General features: G+C 36.2%; 1 protein-coding gene across 3 annotated transcripts; it reads right to left on the reverse strand.

Annotated features, from left to right (window-relative positions):
• Nucleotides 1-1,408: 1,408 nt before the first annotated feature.
• Nucleotides 1,409-26,042, reverse strand: CXXC4 (CXXC finger protein 4). Of its 3 annotated transcripts, XM_074322842.2 has the most exons (4): nucleotides 25,784-26,042; nucleotides 25,592-25,667; nucleotides 21,813-23,155; nucleotides 1,409-3,971 (listed from the first exon to the last, which is right to left on the reverse strand). In XM_074322842.2, exons 3-4 carry the CDS (start codon nucleotides 22,896-22,898, stop codon nucleotides 3,927-3,929), a joined length of 1,131 nt encoding a protein of 376 aa, XP_074178943.2. In that variant the 5' UTR covers nucleotides 22,899-23,155; nucleotides 25,592-25,667; nucleotides 25,784-26,042; the 3' UTR covers nucleotides 1,409-3,926. The 3 variants fall into 3 exon arrangements, with proteins under 3 accessions (XP_074178943.2, XP_074178952.2, XP_074178949.2); XM_074322851.2 differs by lacking the exon at nucleotides 25,592-25,667; XM_074322848.2 differs by lacking the exon at nucleotides 25,784-26,042 and having other exon boundaries at nucleotides 25,592-25,765.
• Between the last annotated feature and the right edge of the window lie 54 nt (nucleotides 26,043-26,096).

Below are 26,096 nucleotides of genomic sequence, written 5' to 3' on the forward strand. Positions count from 1 at the left end.
TACTGGGCAAATTGAATGTGTTTTTTTTTTTTTTTTTTTTTTAAGATTTTTTACAGTTTTGTACATGCCCCATAAGTAATTTTCTTTAATAAATACACTGTTTTCCAAAACTGCTTTTTTATAATTGCACAAGCATACATACACCTTACACAAATATCTATTAGAAAATGTAATAGATAACTGCACAGTTCAGAATAGGAGAACACTGTGAAAGGAGTACATTTTGTGGCCCATGTTCCTGATGTATCTCTAAGTTCCTCTCAATTGTGAAAACAGAATCCCTCCTAACATAGTAGCTGTCTTTCATTCACTAGGAATACAGATCTCAGTGTGAAACTGCCAAATTTAATAAAAACAAAATCTGAAACATTTGCTGTTAGATGAGAACCAACTGTTTGATATCACTGTGAATCTAACCATGATCAAAGACCCACTACAGCTTTTTGCTAACGTATTTGACCCTGAATGGTGTGTTCATTTAACTGCTTTCGTTTTCTCATTATTTGATTACAGATACTATCAGCTTAAAGACTTTATGTGTTTTAGTATTAATTGTACAACTTACATGCCAGGGGTTCTGAATGAAAGAAAAGGAATATTCCTTTCTTTTAGTGATTGCTTAATATTAATTCATAGGAAGCTCACCACCTCTTGCTCCCTATACATGTGTTTAGAAGAAGGATGTTAGGTGTTGAGGACTAAGCAACCAGGGGGCATTTTTATATACTCTTATACTGGAGGAAGATTATTTTTGTCTATTCTCTCAAGGATGGACACATTTCTGTATATATTCCTCCACTTGTACACATACAGGTAGAATCCATCAGAAAGCCATTTTGGTCTGAAAACCTGGAAAGAGATTTGCATTATGGTGTTCTTATGATGTTAGGGTGCTGAGTGACAGCTGACAATGAAATCGGTGCACTATGCACCACCACCCCAAGGATTCTCCATGTTCTCCCCAAATGCTGACAGTATATGGCATCCCTTCATCTACACCTAGAGAAAGCAAGACTCCTGTGTATGTAGACCTCTCTTTACAAAGTTATAGTTGGCTTATCTGATATGTAATTTTTTAAGCTGTGTAGATAGTTCATATGATCTATACACACTGAATATGAAACATACAGTGAGGAATTTTTAAAAGTTACATTTCATTGGTATTTTAGAATGATGAAAATGTAAACCTTTAAATCACCCCCGTAGGGTCATAATGATATGCTTTACAAGTTCTCAGTACATAGGTTTAGAGGGAAGAGAATTAGAGCGAGGCCGAAAGAGTAATATCTTTTTTCAATATCATCAACGAGAACTTTATACGCACCCTACATTATATAAACAGAGTTTTACCAAAAACATAAAAAAGGTGGTGTAAAAGAACAATCTCAAGAATAAAAACATATAAGAATTAAAGAAAAGCTACACTTTTCCATTTTAATAATCAACAGATTTTCTTTCATTAAAAAATTGAATTGACATGTAAAACACCACATTTTACAATATACAGATTTATAAGTTCTTTAAGAAAACCAACCAACAAAAACACATCAAGACATGCAACACTAGCATGTATTTTAGACTCTCGGTACATTGCTATGAGATCTTTATACGTTACTGTATGCCTAATTTAGCCTGAATAGAAAAAAGTTTGTTTCACTTCTGTAATAACAATCATTTTCCAAAAAGCAAAGCAAGCTTACCGTTCGAGTGTGAAAGTAAGTTTTCACTTACTTGTAATTAATTAGCAAATTGGTTAAAAAATAAGTAAAATAAAAATGGAACTAGAAAGAACTCATATAGCTCTCATTGTTCCTACAGCAGAAATAGAAATTCTAACTAGAAACCCTCAAAGGAATATACAGCAAATAGAAAGCTATCTCAAAATTAATATACAGCACATTTTAGTCTGTGATTTTTCAATTCTCTTCTCTAAACATGGATAGATGTAATACACAAGGAATTTTCCTCAAAAAGGCAATTTGATCATAACTGTAGACCTTGCATTCATACTCTAGGCAAGTTAACTAACACATACTTGTTTTTCACATTGGCATTTGTAACTTATCCACCCTTCCTCCCTCCAGAACTCTCATGATGAAGTGCTCCTTCCACGTTTTTTAAAAATCTCCTCTGTTAAATTACTTCCCATTCAAAACTACAAGTAGGCTTTTAAAATTACTCATCTGTTAGTCTTTCTAAGATTTTGAGTCCTTTTCATCACCCTTTCTCTTCTCAAGTTATTTTTCTTTGCATGATCCATTTTGCTAACATTTTTCAAAAGGCTAAATGGATGTCGTAGGCTAAAATAACTGGCTAGTAGATAAAGAACAAAAAATGACAGTAACATGGCAACTTCAATACTCTGTGTTTTTGCTAAACTCTGTTTTATTGCTGAAGCTGAAAATAGTCTCTATGATATCTGACAAAAAATAAACAAACTTTTTAGGTATCATGTCATCACAAATAATATTTGTCCTCCTGGGACAGCCTTAGGAACCCTGACTGCCATAAGAAAACCAAATCCTACATGAAAAGGTGACCCAGGACCTATGAAGCATTACTCCTTTGTATTTGGGGGCTGTTTGCATTTATGGAATTCCACAGAGTGGGGCCCTGTCTTCTCAGGAACGACAACAGCATCGAGTGACAAGAATGGACATGGGAGCAATGGAACATTCCACTGAGGGCCGAGAGGAAGGCCACAGGTACAACTGTGAGGCTATGAGAAAGGAAGATAAAAAGATTAAAATGCCTCACTTTTATGAACGTGTTTAATTCTTTTTAACTTACAAATATACCTAGCCGTGCCTCAATCCAGGAGGCCTTGATGTGTTCAAATTTTAAAACAAAACTACCCCCTTAACATCATACACGGAATTAAAACATTTGGATACATTTTATTGTTTATTTTTCCTACGAAAATATAAGGCAAAAAATAAACAAACAAAAAATACATACAGCCCTGCTGAACTGGTCAAAAGATGTCAGTCATGGATTTCTCCCCCTAAAATATGGTACTTTATTCTGTATCCTAGAAAACACTGTTTAATTTTTTTTTTTAATACAACTGATTCTGCATGTTCCAACTACTCTGAGTACTCCGTCTTACAGTGCAACCCAAGACAAGTCAACTACACTAAGTATTTGGGAGGTATACCCTTCTGTACAGCTCGTTTGTAAGCAATGCAAGTGCATAACCACTACTCTAATATAGTGCTCAAAAGATTAATTGAAACTTTCATCACATCTTCCCCTCTTATAACAATACAACTGAAGGTCATTGCTGGATGCATCATAATCTTTTCATCTTGTAAAACTTGGCATCAAGTCTCTACAGAAAGACGCATGGCAAAACATGCCACTGCTGTTGCTGCTTCTAGAAACAACTGGCAAAAAATATTTAAAGCTAAAATTTATTGCTCCAGATTTAACTCGCAGAACCATACTGTTGTGTACAAACTGTTAATCTCCATAGATGCTCAGACGTGATTGTCTCCTTGTGTCTAAACACACAAAATACAAGCTGCTATCTGTACAGTTTACAGTACTGAAACACATATATTTGAAAATGAAGTACAGATATGTACTTTGCAAAGATACATGATTTTACAGCAGGGGTTTACCTAAACTTATTTTTTTTTACAGCCACTTTCAAAATAGACAACAACTTCACTAGTATAGCTAAATTACATCAAAGAAAGAATCAGTATATTGAAAGTAAATTGACTGGCCAATTCCCCAAGCTCCCAGATTATTTTTATATGTCTTTTATCCTTTTCTTTTCCTTTTTTTGAAGAAACCCCTATACATAAAATGAAAATAATATCTGGATATTTTCTTCAGTGGTGGACTAAGCAGTTTCTTAAAACAAGACATTAGTTTGCCCTTCACTTCCAAATGCCTTGAAAATAAGATATACTACTGCTTTAAAAGAACCATCGGAATGCTTCAGCGCTGGGAACAGGTGTTCTCTATAAAAAAAGAGCAAGAAAACAAGTTAAGCTTTCTTTCCATGCCAATATAAAATTAGATTTTTCTCCTTTACACCTCAACAATATTTTTAGTCAGCAATACACAACATAATGACTTGTATATTTCAACATTTAATAAAAATGTAAGTGTTCAATCTTAGAATATTACAAAAATTAGAATATTGAATTTAACGCTAATTTACTGAATATAACGATTAAAAAACACTGGTCTAAAAAATAGAGGCAACACAGCCTAGAACATGGATAGAAATCAGAATAAAGGTGAAGGTTCAAACTATTAATCAATTGCAGGAAGACCAGCCAGCAAGTAGGCTTAACAAATCTGTATCTGCTACATACATATGCATCCTATGCAAGGCTGATGTTTAGAATTCAGTGAAGTAATCTTATTCTGGAGAATTTCTTTTATGACAGGACTACAATAAATATTACATCAATCTTACTTCTATCACTTAACAACTACTAATGCGAAACATTCCTGCAATATAATCTAATCAGAACAATACTGACAAAATATATCACTATTTTAAAGTAAGTCTACATTTTCACCAAATTAATGTCATATATATGAAACAAACTTATACTAACCAATGATACTCAATGGAACATAACTATCCCTTTGTACCATAAAAATACTATAGATTTCCAAAGGAGTAATGAGCTAGCACCCAAATATGAGAAATGCTTTTAACAAAAAGCTTATAGTTACTATGGGTTTTCTTGTTAAACAGTAGTTCAGTACTGAATTTTCCTCTCTATTTAACATTACAGCAATTCATCATGCCATACTTTTTTTTTATATAAATCATAATCACAAGAATACATATTAAAGATACATCAGAAACAAGATAAGCATAAATTTTCCTGTAGGGGCAAATGAAAGAAAATTGATTTTATGCCTTAGACCAGTCCAACAAGCCTGTGTAGACCATAAGATGACTGTTGAGGATAAATAAACTGGTACGTTGAATGTCACCAAAATATTGAATGGGTATAGAACACATACACACACACACACACACACACACACACATACATACACACAAACACACACACATACACACACACTAACACATGCACATACCTGGTAAAGATTAACAGCACCTGAATTTTATATTTCAGAAAATACATAAAAATGCCACTATAAACACTTTTCACTAATTGGGGTTAGCTTATATTTACGTTCTCACACATGACTTATTTGGTTGACACAGTCTTATTTTAGTAATGCCATCTAAAAATTAAAGTGTATTACATGATTAAGATGTCAATTGAAATTTAAATGTATAAACTAAGTTTTCTGGAAAGCAGAGCTATTTTCACCATCTGCATTAAAATATATATTTTTAAAAATTGTCCTCACAGTCAACACAATAAATTTGAAAATGAATGTGTTAAGAACAAACTAATGTTATCTAATCCAAGTTTGCATATATGTATATACAAAGATATTTAACTCATGGAGTATTTTCTGAAAGCCCAAATAAAAAGGTCCATTGTTACCATAAAAAATAGTTCTTATCTTATATTTTGCTTCTGACTCCTCACGGTTTCATCTGTTTTATTCTCTCTAGCTCACTAGGCATACCTGGATCCCCATCATTTGGTTGAGAAAAAACCCTTCACTGCTTTCTAAAATTAATTTTTGAATGATAAATGTAATAATTACATATGCTCATCACATTTATTTAATTATCATTAAAGGAATTAAAGGAAACATAATATATTCATTGTAATATTCATGCTTCACACACACACACACACACACAAACACACATATAAGCAGTAAATGAAAACTTAGAAGTTTATACCAGATGCCAACTTGCTGCCTGATGCCAACTAAGAATAAATTTTATGTAAGTATGCATACTTATATAAATGTAGTCGTTTTTAACAAGATAAGTTAGATCCAAGCATATCTATGCAATTACAGACTCACATATGAAAAATAAACATGTGCATATATATTCATGTATATTCACATTTACATGTATAGCATATGACAGAGATGCCAACTTACTCTCAGATGCCAACTGGAAACAAGATTGTAAGTATATACTTATGTAATTTTATATCCTGATAAACATATATGTTTATAAGAGATAAACAGAAAAAATACATGGAGTATATTTTTTAAATAAGATGAACTCCTTATGTCTTGAATATATTTTTAAGTCTCTTTTCCAACTTTTTGCTCTTCCTGTGTCTCTTTCCACTACTCAGTGTTATTTGCAATATTCAGAAAAAGCAAGCTTTATAAAATGCCACCTGAGATCAAAGGTCATTGTTTTAAGAAAAAAGATAAGCACTTTTCAATGCCTGTTAGAACAAAAATTAATTAGATAGTGCAAGTATGAGAGAAGAAAGAGCTGGTTTTCTATATTAAAAGGCTCTGTCACAAAATAGCTCTGTGATGTGCATACACTGAGACCACTATGTATCTCCATATACGTATAAGGCTATGGACAATCCACTGCTCCAGACGAAGGGAGAAGATAAGCAAAGAAGCACCTCTTAAAAATGATTTCTCTCTTATATTAAGACCTTTGAGGTCATGGAGCCTAAAAATGATTAGAACGGTAATCACCTAAAAGCTGTGAGAAAACTTACGGAAAATCACCGGCACAGCAATTAGAACAAATTATCAAGGCATTCAACCAGAAACTTGAAGTGTCCCTTCTCTAACAGTTTTATTTCAGGGTTAAAAATGTAAGAAAGCTCCTCAGTGCCCCATAGGCCACACAAAATGCATGATGCATAGCCAATCTCCTGCCCAATTTTCACTGGGCTCACTGGAAATTTACTTTAGGGCTGGGCTGCATTCTTTTCAAGATGGGTGAAGCAATATTGATTTCACAGGTAAAATACTGGGTTAAATTACAGGGTTTTGATTAAGTCTGTACTAATTTGGGGACATACTTTCTCCAATTTTGTCATCTAATGAGAGCATCTTTGTAAGAGGACTTCCATTTTAAATGGCACAGGAGCTCTGAGCACCAACGTGGGGGATTACACACCCTGACCCCGCTACCTTTGGGTTATATAAATTCAGGAGTCCCAGCTGGGGAATCACACTCTTGATGAGATTACAGTGACTTTCTGGATCTCAGTGATGCTTGCAGGAAATTGTTATCCTGAGTGACAGGAAAGCCAGATTCCCCAGGAAGAGAAGGGGGCGGGGAAGGAAAGACTAGAGTTGATCAGCATTGGTTAAGGCAGCCCTCACTGCTCAGGCAGGTGCCAGCACTGGCAAAGAGCCGTCGTGCTCCCAAGAGAATGGGAGAAAAACCTGCAGCCCCAGTTTTCCTTCAGGTACTGCTGTAAAGCATGGTGTTCCAGAGAAGTCATCCCTATATGAGCCAGATATGAAACAACTTTCAAGCTTAAAGGAATAGCTTCTGTTTCCCTCCTAAATAACATTAAAAAGCCAGCGTATTTCCTTGAATAGAAGAATGCTATAATCCAAACCCAAGAACATTTTACATTTACTTTTTAAAATATGATTATATATTAATATGTCTCTGGAAGAAACGTATTTCAGTTTCATTTTCATTAAATCAGCAATGAAGAAATAATTAAACAATATAAAATAAATAAGATTCCCAAAAGCGGCCACCTTAAGAATTAAGCATGACTTTCTCTTTTTTGGTGCTTGCTAAGCAGTCACACGGACTATGTGGCATCTTCAGGGCCTCTACATACTCTTGTTAAAATATATTAAGTCTGATAAAAATCTCACTTTCTAAAAACTGAAAATGGTGTTTCTATAACTCTGTACATACGGAGATAGGTGGCACTGGCAATTCATATCTCAATACAATATTTAAAATACAGCAGTATTCAGGAGGCAGTAAAACTAATCATTTTAAATGAGCTCGACATGAGTTTTTGAAGAGCAAATTAAAGATAACTCAATGCTAAATTTTACTGCAGAATACATGTTATAAATCGAGGTAATACGGATGACCTTAGCAAATTCTGTAACTAAAGTTAAATATCTTCCCAATGTTTACTCATACACTTTCTAATTCAAAACTCAGTGATTTGCCTAAACGTTCAGAACTCTACTGTGAAACAGGATGGCTCTAATGCAGTGATTTCCAAGCTGAAGTCAGTATTTTGGGGTACCATTATTCTTACACTAATCAAAAAACAATTTCTTCCACTCCCATTTATTATTAAAGAAACGTAAGTCATCCAATCATTTTCTGATTCCCACATAATGATGCTTTTTCCAACCAAAAGCAAAGCAATTTCAAACTGTAGTTAGCCAATACAGCCTCTTGTAAACTCTTTTGAAATACCATTTTCACTGTGAGGAGTCCTACTGTAAGCTTTTGGACTCCTGGGCATTGGAGGCCTTGAAATTGGAAACCACCACTGAATTTGATTTACCTCTTCACACTAGAACTTGAAAACCTTAATGAACCACTGAATTTTGCAACAGAAAGTATGTGAATAAATATGACAAAAGAAAATAGTAAGTCACTAGTTTGCCGTTAGATATATTATTATATGTTGTTTTGTCCTCTTTTGATACTTTTCACCCCGTGGGGTGTTTTAGATGAACAAAAGGAAAAGAATTCCCGATGATTAAAAAAAAAAGCACTTTTTAACCAAGATTTGATTCACAAAGAATGCTAAAATATCAAGTTACATATACTGACACTATTTCAAAACTTACTAGTGGAAAGTTGTATGTAAATGGAAATGGGAAATTATATTATATATAATGTTATGAATGTGAATACACACACATACACATTAATACAAATCTTTGGATAATGAATTGGTCTAAAATAATACCTAGCAAATGTTAGAGACCCCCTCAGAATGTTTTCAGCAGAAATGTTTTTCTATATTCTATTTGCAAATAACATTTTAAAAATCATAATCCAGAAATTACAATAGAATTATTAGTAAATCCAGGTACAGCAGAGGTCAGTAAGTCTGAGAGAAAAATTATCTTATGATAAATGATAATCTCACAGTCCAATAATTTCCTATTATAACAAAAAACAACTTTACATTTTAATAATAATACCTTAATTCAAAAACACGAGGATTGATGTACGTATGCACTGTTTTCACTTTTTTTTTTTAAGAATTTTTTTTTTTTTTTATTGGGGGAAGGGGAACAGGACTTTATTGGGGAAAAAAGTCCAGGACTTTTTTCCAAGTCAAGTTGACATTTTTCCTTCAATCTTAGTTGTGGAGGGGACTGTTCTGTTTTCACTTTTTAAGTTATACCTAACTTACTTTCTCCTTGGATTCTGCTGTAATATATATACTCACATGTATCATATATGTCATACACACACACACACACACATACATATATATACATAGACACACACACACACACACACACGGTTAACTTTTCTCATAATTCACTTTTATTTCTCATATAATCTGTATAAAGCTTTGGTATACTCACATCTGATTTTGGCTATTATCCAGATGTTAACTAACAACACCTATCAATATTACCACTAATTAGAATATTAGACCCCTCTTTAAAAGGAGGAAAGCACCAAATAAGTAACTGAGTAATTTAAGGACCCAATTTTTTGGAGGCCTAAGGTAATGATTATAGGGAACATTTTACTTGTTTGGTTTCCAAATTGCATTTGTGGCCAGGATGTCTCTGATTTATGGTAGAGAACTAGAGATGGCTTTGTCATTTGAATGGGTGCTCTGAGGGCTCCTGATACTTCTGCCTTGAAAATAAGCAGAATCACCATCACCACTGAGATAGCAGGATTTCAGACTATGACAGCAAGACTTTAGAAGGTAAGCCTGGCTAACTTTTGTAAACGAAAGATGAGTTTATATATTATGTTGTGAAGGTACTAAGTTAAGTCAATATGACGGTAGAACCCGTTAGGAAAACAACTGTCCAAATGGGAATTTGTGTGTGGAGTGGAAGAGTAGGAAGGAAAGTAACAGCTTAACATCATGATTCACACTGGTCAAGAAGTGACCAGAAAAGGCACCCATTTTTGGTCCTAGTATCTAATATAACTACTTTATTTAGGCAAGTCTCTTGATTAATGCGATATATGATTATTATATTTCAATCACATAATATGATTATTATAATTCAATTATATTTGAAGTATTTGGTAAAACACTTCAAACCTCATCATTCCAACAAATAAGTAAATTTACTGTACTATAAATAGTAGTTTAATGATTGAAATGTTCTTTGACCTATGAAAATAAATTATAATAGAAAGGTACCAGCAGAAAGAGGAAAAGTTTTCCACAAATTTAAAAAATTTGATCCGCAAATTTAAGAAGGTGTTTTTGAAAAATTGCTTTATATAGTATTTTTAACCTTATGTACAAGGAGAGTAAAAGAAAATTAAAAGTAAAATTGAGATTTAAAAAGCAAAAATTAGTTTAATAAAATCAATACTATACTGTCAAGAACGAATAAAGTATTTAAAGTTCATTTTATTTATGTTTATATGTCATTTATGAATATATATATATATAAATATAGATGGTTATAAATAAATCTGAATACACACACACACACATACACACACACACTGCAGAGACAAAAGTTAAATTATTCTATCTCCCCTCAAAGTCACTGAACTAATTCCTGCTGAACACAACAATACCTTTAGGTGAGATCATTGCTAATAACTATTGAAAACAATCAGCATTCTTTACATGACCAAGTTGTTGGACAATTTTGAAAATGTAGGTCAATTCTAAAGCAAACAGTGAACTTTCTTGTTCTTTTATAGAAGAGAAGAAAAACATTCATGTAAAATGTGAGGAAATGGGAGGTAACTTAAAAATATATATTAAGATGTTATTTTTAAAACCACGAGAGCTATGATTTGGACAGCCTCTAGCTAATATGCAAATAAAATATATTAGCTACACCTAACCTCTATAAAAGCAATTCAAATTATGGTGCTTCTCTTTGATTATTACAGATCTGAGAATTTAGGAAATATTCATTTTTTTCTGTATTATAAAAAAGTGAAAATAAGTTTGATAGAATTTTTTCTCTTAAGCTGAATTCTGTAAAATTTTGGATTTAGTCATTGAACTTCATTTTGTTCAGAATCGTCTATGATAAAAATCCAAACACTGAGGCAGAACCAGCCTAGAAACCAAAGCATTTTTTATGTCCATGAATTACTTAGAAGAATTCAGAGAAAATTTCGAACATTTCAGTCAATTAGATGTTATCACAATAATGTACTTGGTTAGAATTATCTTTTTGAAAATAATACGTGGCTTTTGGAATAGTTCGTCTTTAAAAACATGTTTAATAACGGCAGTTGCCATCTGAATGAATGTTAAAATTCAAAATCGTTCTGACTTTCAGTCATTCTCCTTAATTTTCTTTTTTAAGTAATAAAAGATATACAGTAAAAATTATTAGAATTTAATTTTATCAAATTATGATATGTTACTCTTTAGAAGATAATTTGGGTAATCTCCCTTATTCAGAGGATATGCATTTGTAAGAAGTCTCTACTACCACAACATCAGCGAGACTTGAAATATTTAGATTCAAATTTCTCCTCAGGGAATTTTCATGAACTACTTTTTCTATAAGTATCATGTGCTCCATCTTTTTGCAAACATACTCATTTTCACATAGTTAACTAGCAAAGTAAACTAATAAGCCCAACATTTTCTCAGGCAGATGATTTATAAGATGCAGTGATTAATATTCTTTTTGTAATTTTTCTGGAGTCTTTTTCATATGTGCAATTCTGTATTTTACAGGAAGTTCTTCTTATAATCTTTATAAATTATACTATTTTTGAACAATTAGTTCTGTATGAATGCTGGAAAGCGTCTATCTCCCTAAACACCATCATTAATTTTGAGCACTAGTTTTCTCATCTTGGCCTTTCTATGTTTCTAATTGCAGACTTGAAAGAATTAATCTTAAAAAAAAAAAAGAAAAATTAGAAGAAAGAAAAAACTAGTTAGTTTCCCTGAAACTGTTTTTTCCACTCTAGTAAATGAGAAGAAACAATGCTAAGTGCTTCTATTAGGTCTAAACCCAGAGTTGTGTCATCTTTTCAAAAATGTTGAGGCAGTAACCATTTCCACTAATTTCTTATTTAAACCAGACTCAAAAAGATGACCTTGAGCATGATAATCCCTTCTGCCAACAGGCTCCTTCCTGAATTCCTTTTAATCTGTAAAACTACAGTCAGCCTGCCTACCCTCCTTTCTTCAATCCCTCCCTCCTTTTCTTTTTTCCTTCCTTTACTTCAGTATGGCCCTGTCTCTTATTCAGGTCAAATAAGGGTTGCCACCCAGCACTCTGTAAAATATGTTTGAAATAACAAGTCATACTGTAAATTCTCAGTATGTTGAAGTGTTCAAGGAACGTTATCTTTTTTTTCATTCCTTGAAAAATTCTGTAATACTAACAGAAAACAATAGTACACCACATAACTGCATGAGGTAGCCAGGTAGAGACCATAGACAGCAGTTTGTATTTCTTATCTAGATCTGGGGAAGAATTAAGCCAAGGATGAATTAATGAATCTCAAGATTTTTACATAGGTGTGAGATGCTTCCAGAATTTTCTAAAATTTCAATTATATCATGTTAAATATGCCCATTTCTTAGACTGAGAATTAAGATTGTACGTGGGAAACTAAGTATCTTGGATGAAATAAGATACTCTATTGTTAGGGAACAACACGGGTATTGGAAAAAGGCAGTTAGGAATAAAGAAAAGTTTGAGTTCTTTAAGCTAGGGTATGCACATGGGTGTACCTGTGTGTGTGTGTGTGTGTGTGTGTGTGTGTGTGTGTGTGTGTGTGTGTGTTTATTCACAGCACTTAGTACAAGTCTTAGAAAATAACAGTCCCTACCTAAAGATTTGTTGACTTGAACTGATCAATGGTTTGCCATGTATTCATGATACACAGACCTGTCTAGGAGAAGTAAAGACACATTACTTATAAAAACACATTTAAATTTTATGTTTTATCTTGTTAACATTGTTCCATTCACAAATATAATTTCTTTCCTCACTACAGACTTGTTCGATAGTGTTGTTGCTGTCACTCAACTATTGTTAAACGTTTTTGACTGCAACCAACAGTCAGAAGTACATTTGACACAGCAGCCTAGTATGTGCCTACATATACATTTATGCATGCATACATTATTGATGCAGAAGTTTAACAATATGGACTCTTACTACATGTGATACACTCATATATTTTCGTTCTACTCTATTCTGCTTTCTAAAAATCCTGGTGGTAAGCCAACAGATTGGTTTCATGGACCACTAATGTGCTATCATTTGGAGTTTGAAAAACACAGCTTCATGCCACAGAAATAACATATTTATGTGAAGAGAATCACCCAAGTAAAATCCAAAGCCCTTCCATTTCATAATGAATTTAACTCTCTATATAGCAGCCTTACATACAAGATCCAATATATATGTCCTTCGGGATGAAAAAAATGCCAGTGGTCTCTATTTTGTTTTTCATGAATGAACATTAGAGCAAAGTAATGTTTACTAGGAGATTCCACATTTTCTCACTTCTCATCCATCTACATACAACTGAGAATTTTATCTCTTTTCCTTATTCTTGACTCCATTAAAATCATCACTGATCTCATTTAACCAATAAACAAGAACATTTCCCACCGATAAGTCTTTTCCCAGCACAGTTATTTTTCTGGCACTGATTCTCCATCACTCAGAATCATCATTTCCACACAATTAAATTTATGTAGTCTATTATTCTTTTTAAAATGTATTTCATCTCTTCACTATGTAAAGTTTTGGAGAAAATGTATCTTCTCCAGAAATTGCCAGATTTGCTGAAATACACAGAAATACCCATGATTCTTCCTGATCTATAAACACATATCCCTTTTTCTTCTCATCCTACTACTTGATCTCTATTCTTTTGATACCATCAATCATCCAGAGTTTTTTTTGTTTGTTTTTTTTAAGTCCTTGAGCAACAAACAGCACTTTCAGCAGTTTTCCCCATACTCCGACACTTCCTTCACTTTCTCAAGAATTTTCTGGAAATATGAATTTAGATATTTAGATGCAGATGAGACCCAGATGGGACATTTTCCACCCATCTTGGAAGTATTCTCTTTTAGTTACACTTTGGAATCCTTCTACTAAATGTTTCAAAGGGATAAAAATAATACTATCAGCTATAGCACAATCTATTTTTCCTTGTCTCAAATTCAGCTGCCACTTCAACTTGAGCCTCAACTCTGACTCCCAAACCAAATGTACTGAGTCAAGTCATGAAAAATCTTCCTTGTTTTTAGTTTCCATTCTCGGCAAAACGTCTATAACTGCAGAGGCAGAGCAGACATCCATATCCTGTCTTGACAAAGTGCCTTCTAGATACTACCGCATTGTTTCCTGGCTTGAATATCCTTTCCCCTTTGTTTTTAATGCTGTTTTGGTTAGTATTCCTAGTCTTTTAGGGCTTATTGCTGTTTTCTCCCAGAAAACCACCAGCCTTTTCTATTACAGCTCACTGACTTACTTCACAAATACTCTCTTCTTATTAAAAAGAAAAAAGAAATCTCTGTAGTCACTTCACTCACGTTTTATTTCAAAATGTCCACCTGTTTGATACACACACACACACACACACACACAAAACCTATCTTTCAAAACAAAGGTAACTGTACAGTATTCCAGTATTTGTTAAATATGTTCTCCAACTAGAATTCATAAGCAAGCATTTAACCATTTATTCCTTCCAATGACTTTCTCAAACTCACAATTCACATTTAGAATCATTCCCTGTATCTGTCCAAATAAAGTAAATAGTAGCCAAATGAAGGTACCGAGTTAGTAAAGTGAAACACACACACACACACGCTATTAAAAGATAGATAAATTAATCGTGCCGATGTGCCTTTGACGGAGAAAAAGGAAGAACACTAAATTATCTGATTACTGACTATTGTAGGCAATTTGACAGGTATAAGCACAGGAAAACTTGTTTATTGGGTTTATCTCTTTCCAAGTAAAATCAAACCAGGCTTTGGTGAACTGGATGATTAAAACCAATGTTTAGAAAATGCAAGTCACAAAATAGTCTACCTGGGCTTTAATTTGTGAAAACTGTAAGTAACCTGTTGGTCCACTGAATTATCTCTAAACATAATTTTCTTCTACTCTACTTTTTATTGATGACTTTAAAATAGGAATGAGAAATTGCATAGCATCTTCCAGTATGCAAAAAAACATTAACCTACATACAATATTAAAAAGCTATATAAGGTAGGTTGATATTAACCCCATCTTATAGATGAGGAAATAATAAAGTCAGAGAAGTTGTGCTGATGTATTTAACACTGTTTAAGTGGTAACTTACTTAATGCTAGTGGAGTCTCTTCCAAAACCTATTATCTAAATGTGGTCATGCAGCCCAAATGTAATTTTTAATTATAAAACAAATAAAAAGCCAAGAAACTAGTAGTCTATTTTCTGATTATAACTTATATTTGGTTTATATCAGCCAAAGAAATACATCGTTAGTGTCAGTTCTTTGAAAAAATTAATTTTTGGCTTTGCCATTGTATGTAAGAAATGTAATGTGAAATAGATGAGTTAAACATTAAGAAATAGAAAAACAAAACAAAACAAAATTTAACAGGCTCCCTCTCATACCTGCCTATGGATTCTTCTGCTCTTAAAATAAATTAAGAGAAAGCCCCGAAGTTTCACAGAGGAAAAATATTTCTCATAATGTTTTAGAGTAGAAGTTAACAAGCCTGCTGGGATCCTCTTAGCCCCTGCAGAGCTAAGTCTTCAACATTATTAAATGGCTGTCGCATCTGAAGTATGGTACAACATAACTCAATAAACAACAGAAAACATATGATGCTGAATGCAGGGAGGCTTTCCGATTACCCTGCAGAATAATTCAATTTCGGGACAGGTGTTTGCATGTGATGGAACAAGATATGACTGAAGGACAAAACTACCGGTGTGCCCCTACCCTCAAGATTTTGAATCTCCTAAGGATAATAGCATAACGCTAGATGAAAAAGTATGTTAAGAATGAGCAGAAACACAAGTGAAGGAACATAATTATGCATGCACAAAATCTTCAAAATGTCCACTAATTACAAAAAAGAGAAAACTTGCTGAAAAACAAGTTTTTCTAAAAAGTCATATTTTCTAGAGTGCTTCACTTCCCCAGCCAAGATCATCTCACATTCTAATTGGTGACTGAAAATCAAACTTATAAAAATGAAAGATTTTACCATTACTTCAGGTTCATTTATGCTTTTAAAAAACTAATCTAAAAATAAGACCACAGCTATTAATAAAAGAGCAGTCCTTTCTCCAATTTGTATATTTACATGGGCCTTTCTATAAATCTTGAATTTAACCTATTAATTATGTATTTTATATGATGAATACATGAGTTTAATTTTTTTCGTGTAAGATGAGGAAAAATAAATGTCAGAAATGGAAACAAGTCTACCCTTGTGACATTTATGAGATAGCAGGACATTTTGTTATGCTTAAAAAGTAAATTGTTTTCTGGTAAAAGTGAGCTACATATTCAGACAATCTGACCAATTGAGGTTGCACAGGAAGTTCTAAGAGTACCAACTACTTCAGAAGTGTTGCATGAAACACCCTGCAACCTATTTCTGAGGAATACTCAAAATAGTTTTATGTTTTACTTTTCATTCCAGAAAGAATATTCTACCAGTGTTTCCAGGGTCACCCCATCACAGACCTTCAGCCTCAAACCCATTAAACCAGAGCAAATATGGATGAAATGCCCATCCTTTTTGCATACCTTTCAACTTTTAGTTTTACAGACTATGTTTTATTAAATCGTTTTGTATTTATCAGGCTGCAAGTCAAACTATACAAAACTCTTAACTATTCACCCAGGAAAACAGTTGGCTAAGATTAACCAAAATATGTAGCAATATAGTAATCAATTTATTAAAAAGTTTTACGATCAAGTAACTTTTATTTCCCTCATCACTACAGTTTCCATTCTTATTTAAAATACCCAAATATTTTTATCAGATTAAATTGAAGTCTAAAGTTTGTTGTTGTTGTTGTTGATTTACTCTGATTGGCTTGCTAACTGTTTATTTGTTTGTATTTTGTTTCAGGATGATTGAATTTTGAAGAAATATTCTAATAGGACAATTTACAAATGAATTTTAATTACTTTTTTCTTTTCACTATTCCTAACTGCATTCCAAAAGATTGCTCATAATTTACATGATATTTGGATGGGTTTGGGGTATTGTTTTCATTTAGAAATTATTAAAAGTGTATGGTTCTTTCAAAAATAATTTTGACTATCTTGTGTTAAATTTGGTGATGGAAAGAGAATCTCATTAGACTTGTATCACAGTCTGATACCTTGGTTACAAATCTATTTTGTACTTCAGTCAAAGCTGAATTTTTCTGTGCTTTTCTCTTTTCACTTATGAAATTCAGTGTCTTTTTCCTACATTATTTCTTCATTACATTCTAGTGTTAAGATCTATCATTTTGTTTGAATTTATTGAAAATAAATTCATCTTTCTCTTTGACAGATATGTATTTGCATCTTGAGATTAAAACAAAAATTTATATTTTTATGCTGGTATGCTTTTGATTCTTGAAACTAAAAATTGAAAACTCATTTTTAAATTATAATCTAAAATGACAAACTAGTAGATGTTTCGATTTAAGGTATAAAACGTGTATTTTACCTATAAATTTTTTTAAAGTCACCAAACTTCAAAAACTTATGACATGTTCAATTATTGACTGGTTTCATTATTTAACTACAGAGACTGAGTTTAAGTGACACACCTACTTTATGTATGACCAATGAATTTCTGCAAATGTTATTTCTTCAGGAAGCAGGTGCTTTCCTTCTGTACAAATTGCAGACAACACTGTGTCCAGAATTTTACAATTGCCATTTGTGTGGTTGGGGCTCATAGAACAGCACATACATGTAATGTGTGCCCCACCTCCCACCCCTAAAACACTTCTAAATCAAGTTATCAAGTTTAGGGCAATATCTGGATGTTTTCCACCAAACCCGTTAGAAGTTCAGCCTAACTTGTGGAAAATAATTGTTGGCCTGTACATCCAGCAGATAAATTTTAAAGAGAGAAAACAAAAGACAGAGAATGGAATTATCCTTATTCCTGACTTTCTAGTTTCTCAGTCTTTTCACTCTAATGTGTCCCTTTCATGTTCCTCCCCCAGTGCAGGGAAAGCCTGGGTGGTGGCAGTGTGTAACTCGCAGCAGAGAGCCAAGAGTGGGGGCAGGGAAATCTCCCGAGGCGCTGCTTACTAATGTAATTCCATAAATCAGCTAATGGGAGAGAAACCAGATCTGTGTGGTCTCTAATGCTGTCCCACAGAGATCAATCATGTCACCTGAACAATGTTCACGGCCTAAGAGGCTGCGGTTGCCCTCGGGACAATTTTATCCCTGGAGCCATATCAAGTTGGGATATTTTAAAAAGTTAGATCTTAGTATCAGAAATGTAACTGCTGTGAATATAAAATCTGAAGGATCACCTTTGTATGAGACAAAGTGCTGTTATATAATTTATTATCATAATATATAACCACGTTTCTTAAAATATCTGATAATATTGATCATTTAGGATACAAATTTTTAAGATAAGTTTTGTCACATACGGGGCATACAGCATTTGTAATAACTGCTTTGAATAACTAACTGGTGGTAATTGTTAAATATAGTAATTGACAAAATGAAGTGTTATATGCAGTATCACAGAAAAATTAGTTTTATGTGCATTATAATATGGAATTTTATTAAGGAGGTGATTTATAGACAAATTTCTAAGCCATTAAGATGCTCCTAAAATGAGACTAAGGAGAAACTGTGGAGATAAGTAAAGCAGTTTTAAAAAGAATGCTAGATGGAAGGCTTTAAAAAAAAAAACATGGGCAAGAATCCCAACACATTCATGTGAGTGTGGCTTAATTTCAGTTAACTCACCCTGAAAATCTGCTTATGCCTCCAATCTTTTGGATAAGAATAAGTCAAAGAAAAGAAGGGCACATGAGGTTTGATGTGATAAATAAGAATATAAGTAATGATTATGACCCCGATATTAATCAGTGTCCATAATTTAAAGCTAACAAATAGTAGCTACTGAATTTACCCCTGAAATCCACAGGTATATATCCATAACGAATCCCCAAATTACTATCCTCAGCTAGGGCATCTATCCAATCTTTAAAACATCTCCATAGATGATGATAACTTATAGGAATCAAATCAGAGAGGGAAGCAGGTCAGCAGGGGGGCTTTTCACTAACACACAACCACTGCTCCAGCTTTGGTTCAGTCATGTAAACCCTGTCACTCTGACATGCTGCCAGCTGGTTTCCTACAACCATAACTGGGTGGTTATACATGTGCTTAAGGCAATCATGCTGCCATTGCCTTTTAAAAATGACCTAGATAGAACCATACTAAACACACACACACACACACACTTTTTCTTTTTTTCCACCAAAAAGCATTCTACTAATAATCTTAGGCTTCAACCACACCCCATTCTCTGGTAGGAAGAGTATGTACTTAGGAAAACATCTTCAGAGAGCTCTACAAACAGAGATTTGTTTCCCTATCATTCACACCCCATTTTTTGAAGAGCCACAGAACTTTCGTGCACCTGGAGTTTAAAAAAGAAGAAAAGGCAATACTATGGAATCATATGTGATCAAAATGCCCAAGGAATGTAAACATCACAAGTTTGCGGGGAAACTATCAAAAGGGAGAAGTAACGAAATTTATGAAATTTGCTTAGAGGGGCAAATCAGCAGAAAACCTATTGGTATTCACATTAAATTCCTTCAGAGTGGTCACTTACTAAATACATCAGAATTATACATTGGTCCTATCCACTAAATACCCTAAATTGGGACGCAGACAGTGCCATGGGTCTAGCTAAAGATGAGGCCTATTAGTAATACCAAATCGATAATTCTAGATACCATAGTTCAAGAGGAAAAATAAAAGCCATGTAGTTCTTAACAACTGGGTATTAACAGAAAATTTCAGTATGAACTGAGCTTTAATTTACCATGGGTCTTAGAGACCTAGAGAAGTTCAAAAGCTAAAAACTAATTTTTGCCACCTAAGAAAATACATGGACCTATATATTTTAAATTGCTACTATCTTTACTCAAGCACAGTTGCCAATGGAAATGTAATACCCACCCACCCTGAATAAAATACAAACTTTTGACAAAGGGATGAGTTATTTTATAGAGAAACAAATGCAACATTTTGATGGAACTGATCACAATTAATGATGCTACCAATATATACTGATTTTTCTTTGAATCCCAAAGTGCTACATGCTTTAATTTATATTAATAGAACTTTTTAGAAATCTGTATCTTATTTTGTGTTCAAACCTGCAACAAAGATCTTTAACTCTTTTGTTCTTTTACCAGTCCTTCACGGTGAAAACTCATTGAAGCAGTGTTCACAATTTTTTAAAAGAATGTGCAGGTTTCTTTCTGATGATAATTTGTGAGAGCCACTCTTACCCTATAATCCAGCCCACAGAATACTCTCTGAGGCTAAATCCACTACCTATGTTCTCATGTACATATGAACATCTAGCCATCCTATCTGTAAATTTTATCAAGGGGCTAAATATGATTACTTGTCCATATCTCTTGCCTAAAAATACCACCAAACCATTTACCTGTGATTTCCCTTTTTTGTTTTGACCATATGATCAAAACATGAAATTTCCATTATGAAATTCCCACCAAACACATCAATCTCTGTATTTAACATAATTAAATGCCTAATTTAACAATTACTTAAGTGAGAATCTGTACATTGTCTGTTTTAAGGACATATAGGAAAAAGAAACTATTATTGACCATCTAGGGTATCAATCAAAACTGTGCTTGGTGTATAGCACAATTTTGTAACCACAAATATGGTTACTTTGTCATATACAGAGCCCAAAGCACATCTTTTCGACAACTGAGTTTTAGGTATCACTTGTTTCTGAAACCATGTAAAACCATGTTTAAATAAAATTACCATTACCTGCCCAAAATGAACTAATTGGATCGCCTTATTCTAAGTCAACATCTCCTTAAAAATTGCAGGTGGTGTTCAGCTTTCATACTATTTCTGCTTTCTCAAAAAATACCAGATATGCACAAAATAAAATGGTAAACAGAAACATTGTGTCATGGTGAGGAGAAAAACTATTGTAGAAAGGGATAGAACATCCCCTTTTGAACCCCTCTATTTCAGCTTCAATGATTTGTGTGTGTGTATGTGTGTGTGTATTTTAATGGGAACATAGGCTTGTGTGCCACAAACTATGTCCTCACTGTTATAATTGGACCACTGGTAAGTCTCTCTTAGCTAATAAAATTATATAGGATGTGATGTGTCCAATCCTTTGGGCAGAGATACTTTTAAAAATAATAAGGGGAAGAGGGCATTTGAAACCACCAAGGGAAATTTCTGACCATACTGAATGTGAAAGTTCTGATTTTTCAAACCAATTACATTAGTTTTCCCTCAGAGATAAAAAGGAGGGGCGCCCTCCCCATCTGGAGGGCGGTTCCAGGGAAGTGCAGTTGGGGAGGGTGGTGGAGAGGCTGTGCCCTCCGCACACCACCGACACCGGTATCTTACAACCCGAATGAAGCTTCAGGAAAGGGGCACTGCATCTTGAAGCCAGACATGAAGCCCTGAAGGGAAGAGGAGAGGGGAGTGAGAAGGGAGGGGGGAGACTGGGAAACAAGAAATCATCTCCTCTGACCTCTAGCGAAGTGCCAGGTTTTTTCTTTAGCTCTTCACATTTTCTAAATTTGCAGATCTGGTGTCCCGTTTTGCGGTTCCTGCAACTGCTGCAGACGCCACAGTTGATGAGCCTCTTGCAGGGCACGCAGACCCCACACCTTTTCCTCTTCTTCTTGGCCGGGTTGGCTCCGCCAGCTCCCCCCGAGGAGGACGAGGAGGAGGAGGAATGATTCTGCGGGCAGTCTGCCAGATTGGCAATTTGAAACGCACTGTCTGTGACGGCTGCTGAGGCTGCTGCGGGGGAGTGAAGGGCTGTCATGACGATGACCCCTGGAGGTAATGAGATGCCCCCTAAAGCCGGGATAGCGGAAAAAGTCCCCACGCGCTCGGGGAGATTCATTATCTCTGCTTCAGCAGCGCCGCATTTGAGCTTGTTCATGCATTCCCCCGCCAAAGGTCTGCAGTGTTCAGGGGATAAGGTGGAGAGGAAATTAGTATTTGCCATTTGCAACGACGGCTCTGGCGGGCAGCCAGCTTTCCCCAGCCTCTGGGAGTCGTTTCGGTGGTGCATGCTGGTCCTGCCGCCGCCGCCGCCGCCGCCGCCGCCGCCGCCGCCACTGCCGCCGCCGCCGCCGCCGCCACCGCCGCCGCCCGCGGGGAGGATCGCAGAGGAGGAGGCGGAGGAGGAGGCGGCGGCGGAGGAGGATTTCCTGCCGCCCCCGCCGCCCCCGCCACCGCCCCCGCCGCCGCCACCCCCGCCGCCGCCCCCGCCCCCGCCCCCGCCGCTGCCCCAGAGCATGGCGGTGGCGGCGGCGGCGGTGGCCGCGTTGTCGCAGTTCCAGGGGGACATGCCGATGCGCGCGGCGGCCGCGGCGGCGGCGGCGCTGCTGGGGAAGATGGGGGTGGTGATGCGCGCGATCTTGGCCGCCTGCGGGAAGGCGCCCCCGTTGGTCTTGTAGAAAGAGGTGGCGAAGGAGCGGTAACGCTCCATCTCCGAGTTGTAATCCACAAGGCTGTTCAAGGCCCCCTCGGGCAGGTGGCTCTCCTTGGGCAAGCCCGGGGCCTCCGGGCTCGGCCCGGGCTCCACGCAGACATTGGTGTTCATGGTGCAGGGGGGGAAGAAGGGGTGCAGGGTGGAAGTGGGGACCGTCTGGTCCGACACCTGGGTAGGAAAAGGGGGGAGGTGGGGGGGAGGGAAGGGGGTGATGGTGGTGTTGGGATGGGGGCCGAGGCGGGAGGGGAAAGAGGGTCTGGGTGGGAAGAGCAAGGCGAAGACTGCTTTATTTCTCTCTGGGGCGCATTTCCACAGACGGTGAATTCCCAGGCAGTGTCTTCCTTTGCATTATCCTCCAACTGTTACAACTAAAATAAAGAAAGTCATTCCAACGAGCTGCACGAGGAAGAAGATTAAAAATAAACAGCCTTCCTCACGGTACCCCACCGCTTACACTGAAAGCTCCCACATTCTTCGTCAGGTCGTTTGCGTAACAATCATCAAGCCATGACCCCCACACACACAACCTTCCCAACCCTGCTCCCTTCCTCCCTGCTGCACACCACAGCTCCTCCCCCCTATTCTTATAACCCTCCTGAGAAAATGTATTAATAGCCAGGATACCCAGGGAAAGAGGAAAGACTGGGGTGACAAATGCTGAGGGAAAAGGGCAATTGGAGTGCTAAAGACATGCAAATCAGGGGTGGGAGGGCGATACTACCTATAAGCAGAGGGCATTTAAACATTATGAAATGTGTGAACAAGTGCTGCCTGGGCATGCAAATGCTGTAAAGTAGAAAACAGCAATGGCCCTATGAGGAAAATGAACAGGAAATTAGCAAATGAAGTACAGAGAAAGTCTACAATACAGCCTAGTATAAACTGTAAGCAAACACAATACAACTGAGAGCTAAGAGACTGCCCACATACAATCTGAACTAAAGAGGCAGGGAAAAAAGAACTACCAGCTGCCACAGTGTCCTTCTGTGTCTGCGGTCATTAGTTTGAATCCCAGCACAGCTGGCTCTGTTAGGGTCTTAATTCAATGGACCAAGGACAGGTCTCAATTGTACAAGCCATTTGGTGGTGGGGCTTGGTGGGGGTAAGAGGGTGGTGTTATACTTGTTAGAAGAAAGAAAGGGAAAAAAGGTGGACTAGATTTTATTTTTTTGAAATAATACAAAAAATGTCACAGGTTTTAAACAAGTGCCTGCAGCCTCTGTAAGAATATTCCCAATAATTCCTGATGAAGATTCCTGTCTCTTCCCAAGACAAGAAGAAAGCATGGGACTTTTTTTGTGTGAGGATCTGTCAGTCTCTGGTTTTTACATTAAGTAAATGTATGTGTGTGTGGGGGGGGAAGCAGTGTTGTCCCTTAAGGTGTTGTTTACCTGAAGAAATAACCATTAAAATGTTTTTCTTTTGCCCCTTTTAAGAGGAAAGTTTAATGTTAACTGGATATTTGCATTCATCTCTTTGCTTATAGGCCATTATTTTGCTTTAGGAAGAGGTATTTTAGTTGTTTATTACAGAGGGAGAGGTACATCACAGCCTTTTAAGAAGAAAAGCAAAGACATAAAGTGTATATGAACCTAAAAAAAACCCAACACAACAGTTTCTTTGTTTCCAGATATTTTTTTTAGGCCAAAATATCTTTTTGTAGCATCTTTTGAAGCCCACATATTGGTCTAGAATATGGTGTTCAGGGAATTCTAAATGGGGCCCAGTAGTCTCAGTCTCAAATATTCAGTTCAAAATGGATATCAATTATAGTAATTATGCTTATAATTAGATTAATGAACCATTTATGCCCAAACTCCAAGTGCAGAAACTTCAAGACCTGCTTATGAGGTGCCCTAAAAAAGGGGGTTTATGTAAACAAATCCCTATTAGGCAAAGTAAATCAAGATAAGGAACCTCACCCCAGGCTGGATTAGAAGCTAGCAGGCATCTTTCAATCACAGCAAGTCCCTAATCACTCAGGAACCACCTCTGTGGTTTCGCATTAGGAAAAACTGCTCCCTTCAGAGCTCTGATGGCAATACAAAGGGTGCCCCCAAAATGCTCCTGGCTAAATACTCTTGATGCTTGGAAGAGGGTGGGGGCAGACACAGCAAGAATATGCATATAGCTTCAGTTTCCAGGAATCACATTGTAACTGCTCCTCAAAACTAGTTATGCCAACCATGCATTAGATATCATCACATTGAGTGGAGGGGAAAATTTCAACGTTTTAGTCTTTTGACCTTGTTCCAAATAAAGAAATAATTTAATGTCCCCTTTTCAGAGTATTAGAGTGGTGTTTCCAAACACAAGCTTTCCTTGTTGCCATCACCTCCCCCTTCCTCCCTCAAGGTTTAATGCCACCAGAAACTGTAGAAAATGATTGTGCCCAGGATCCAGGTCATTATTGTTTAATCAATGCATCTCTGGAGCATGAAAAAGGTACCTAAGCCACAGCTATTGTTTGGATTTTCTTTAAAAAGCAAAATAAAACACACACAAATAACTATAGTCCTATTCCAAAGCTAAATTAGACATCCATACTTCATGATCCTGTTTTGCCTTTAAACAATGTGACTGTACATGTCTAATATTGTATGTGTCTGGTCTACCAGAGACATAGAGAGCAAAGGTCATATTTAACATTCAGGAGGAGGGGCGGGTGCAGATTAATTAATAAATTAATACAGCAACGCCTTTTATTGCTGGAGTCCAGCATTAATAATCTACTTTTACAATCCCAACGGACAGCAAACATTTAAGAGAGAAAAGCCAGAGAAAGAGAAAGAACAATCACTTACCAGTCTCTTTTTATTTGGGGAGCCTTAGAATTTGCAGACGCTGCCAGTCTGCCTTTAATTAGTTGCACATCACCCCCTAACACAAAGAAACACAAATCCAGATGTGTCTTGGCAGCTCCCAATTACAACTTTAATACTTGTAAACAAACTGTTGGGGGGATAAATAAATATGCGGATCAAAAAAAAAAATACCTGTAAATGGCTTTTTTTTCTTGTTGCAGAGAGAAGGAGGAGGAGATGGTGTTAGTGGTGGGGGTGGAAGGAGGAGGAGGTGGGGGGGAGAGGAAAGAGCCGAGTGTGAGTGTATGTGTGAGAGCGCGGGGCTGTTCTCGGTGGTCTCTCCTCTCCCAGCGCGTTGCTCTCCGTCCGTCTCCAGTCGCTGTGTGCGAGGGAGGGAGGGAGGGAGCCGGGGAGTCCTCTCTCTCTCTCTCTCTCTCTCTCTCTCTCTCTCTCTCTCTCCTCTCTCTCTCTCTCTCCTCTCTCCTCTCTCCTCTCTCCTCTCACT

This window comes from Rhinolophus sinicus, chromosome 1 (assembly GCF_057876585.1).
Source record: "Rhinolophus sinicus isolate RSI-liver-muscle chromosome 1, RSI-T2T, whole genome shotgun sequence".
In the NCBI taxonomy this organism is placed as follows: Eukaryota; Metazoa; Chordata; class Mammalia; order Chiroptera; family Rhinolophidae; genus Rhinolophus; species Rhinolophus sinicus.